General features: G+C 50.0%; 1 protein-coding gene across 32 annotated transcripts in view; it reads right to left on the reverse strand.

The window, feature by feature from the left end:
* Positions 1-2,747, reverse strand: part of Clasp2 (cytoplasmic linker associated protein 2) — a 199,298-nt gene extending 196,551 nt beyond the window's left edge. For all 32 annotated transcript variants that reach the window (XM_041677050.1, XM_041677054.1, XM_041677052.1 and 29 more), the window contains exon 1: positions 2,367-2,747. In XM_041677050.1, the coding sequence (XP_041532984.1) occupies positions 2,367-2,561 (195 nt within the window). In that variant the 5' untranslated portion in view covers positions 2,562-2,747. The remainder of the gene's footprint in view (positions 1-2,366) is intronic.
* Positions 2,748-2,948: the final 201 nt, after the last annotated feature.

The following is a 2,948-nucleotide window of genomic DNA, read 5'->3' on the forward strand; positions in this document are numbered from 1 at the left end:
TAAATAAATAAAAAACAGGCTCACTTCAATAGAATGCCCTCTTGTTAACAATTTTAGAAAAAAATTTCAAGCTAAAAAATTAAGTACTGAAGACTATCAATTCCTAAAGGAAAGAAAACTAGTGATCAATGTCTTTGAGTAGAGAAGATGACACAGCATCTAACAACAGAGCCAGGGAACTGGCGTAAGTAAGGAAGATGGGCAAATTCACTCGTATAAGGGAAATGAGAGCCTGGTGAGCAGTGCTACCATACCAGCAAGTGTTCAGACAGAGCAGTAAGAGCCTGTGGCACTTCCAACTGCTTAAGAGGTCTCAAGATCTTGTGAGCACCATGGAAAGAATGTGCGAACTTCAGACACTTCCCTCAAGGATTCTAACCAGTTAACTGGAAGCACACAGACATGACAGAAAACTTGGAATCCTGTGGTATCACAATTGCCACTTACTGACAATCATCTGCAGGCTGCAATGGCTTGAAGGCAATCCGACTGTCGATCCCGAGAAGTGGGGCAAACATTACTAAAGGGCTGACTTCCCACAACAGCCAAGGCTGCAACACGGCATAAAACAGCCATGCTGGTGAACACATGCCTCTCTGACACAGTAAGGTATCCAGCTAGTTTCTTCAAAACAACTTAATACTCCCCAATTGGTAACCATATTTTAGTAAATATTAACTTTTCCTAAACCCCTTTTTTATTTTGAGACAGGGTCTCATTATATAGTCAATTTGGCCTCAAACTCACTGTTCAGCTCAGACTGACCTTGATCTTGGGATACTCCTCCCTCAGCCTTCCAAGTACTACTTCACTACGGGCACGTGTCACCATAGCTAGCTTTTTCTCAAACTTAAAAAAGTAGTAAGAATAAAGAGCAAATATGTAATGGAACATTGAGGTGCTGAACTCTAAAACTCCATTATCTTTAAGGGAAACATTTTCTTCAGTGCTGGAGGCACTAGTAAGATGCCCATGCTCCTGTATAGAAGCTCTCGCTCATCCTCCTTTAAGTAACCCTACTTATGCTCACTAATTTATTTTTTTAAAAGGCATGAAAATAGAAGGGAACTATATGGAAATAGCAAGAGTGGAAAATAAGAATAATGGGTGGTGAACGTGAACAAAGTACATTATACACATGTATGAAGAATGTTACAATGAAAACCATTAAGTATAATTGGTATTCTATGCTAGTAAAACTTTGTTTTAAATCTTGGTAAACGTCTAACCTTCCTATAATTCATATAGTCCTCACCATTAATTCTGCCTGTCGAGTTTGTTTTCTTGTCTCTATAGATAAAAATTTCAAAATACAGCCGACCAGCCTGGTCTACAGAGCTAGTTCCAGGACAGGCTCCAAAGCCACAGAGAAACCCTGTCTCGAAAAAACAAAAAAACAAAAACAAAAAAACAAAAAAAAAATACAGCCTATTCACTGGATGTATCACTAAGAATCACTCCATCCAGGGGAAGTTCCCGCCTGCATTTTAAAACAATACTGCCACCAGAAGTCTAAAAAGAAAAGTAACTGCTAACAACTCCGAACCGGCTAATTACGGAACATTTACTTATCTCCATCCGGGGCTACATTACAACCTGCCTGCTCTTGACTACACCCATTCCTTCTTGTACCTCTCCTCCCCACTCCCCTTTTGCTTGAAGCATCAACTAAACTTGAAAGCACATGGTTTCAAATCTGTGTTCGTCCCCAAAAGCGGAAGAACAAGAGGGCAAATGAGTGTTCAACGGCTTTCTGTTGTCAAATAAGAGAAAAGCAAATAAGGTAATGCTGCGAGATGGCAGTTCTTTCGTGAGAAGAACGTCAATAAGCGCTAAAGATACTCTTGAGAGAAGATCATTCACAACCTTCGCATGAAGACTACGAAACAAGAGGGAGAGAGGGAGAGGGGAAGAGGAAAAGAGGGAGGGAGAGCATAGAAAGGGAAGGAGGAAGGACGGGAAATAGAGAAGGAAAGACAGGGAGGAAGGGAAGAGAAGTAAGGAGGAGGGACCTGAGGGGGAGGGGAAAGAAACTGGAGATTAAGTAAAACAGAAATCAAAGGGAAGAGATGAACTTGACTGTCCAACTTCACGCAGCATCCTAACGCCCTGTCTCGGCGCAGGCATTACACAGGCGTGGACAAACCGTCCAACGTCTTCAAGCCTTTGGCTTCAAGTTAACACTTTGTAAAGAGCCAAGCAGCTCTGCAACGTGTCACGGAACCGCCGCCTGGGGCCGTACCCCGAACCCGGGGGCGATGCCGGCGCGTTACCGGAACCCCGCGGCAGCGCGCCCGGGTTAAAGAGCCGCGGCGAGGAGCGCGCCCGCCCGCCCCGGCCGCGCGCCCGCTCGCCCCGCCGCTCACCCGGTAGTTGCTCGAGCCCACCCAGCCGGTGAGCGCGTCCACTGTCTTGGCCAGGCGACTTGGGTCGTCCTCCAGGTCCGGGATGGCGCCGGGCGCGCCGAGGAAGAGCAGCAACTCCTCGCCCGCCTGCAGCCGGCCGCTCACGTCCTTCTGCAGCACTTGGGCGCAGAAGTACTCGGCGCCGCGGGGCTCCATGGCCGCGTCCGACGCCCCTCAGCCGCCCGTCGCCCCTCGGCCTCCAACTTTCCTCGCAGCACCGCCCGGACGCGGCGCTGAAGCCTCCGAGACGCGCTCGTCACCCAGAGACGCCGCTGCCCGGGGCACGGCGGCCGGCGGGGGACGGCCCCCCTAAAACTAGTCAAACTCGGCGCCCCCCGCTTCCAGCCCCGCTTCAGAGGCTGCGGCTGCTGGCGACGTCAGCGCGTGCGTGACGTCAGAGCGACGCGCCCGCGGACCGGGCCTCCGGGCGCGCCCCTGCACGGCGGGGGCTGCGGCCTTTGGCGCTGCTGAGAGCCGGAGCCGTGGGCGGTCGGGGTCGCTCGGGTTTAGTCGCGTGGGCGCTCCCTGAAGGTCCCTGTGGGA

The sequence above is a fragment of the Microtus oregoni genome, unplaced genomic scaffold, assembly GCF_018167655.1.
Source record: "Microtus oregoni isolate MIOR12 unplaced genomic scaffold, Mior012 000028F_ref0000031, whole genome shotgun sequence".
Taxonomy (NCBI): Eukaryota; Metazoa; Chordata; class Mammalia; order Rodentia; family Cricetidae; genus Microtus; species Microtus oregoni.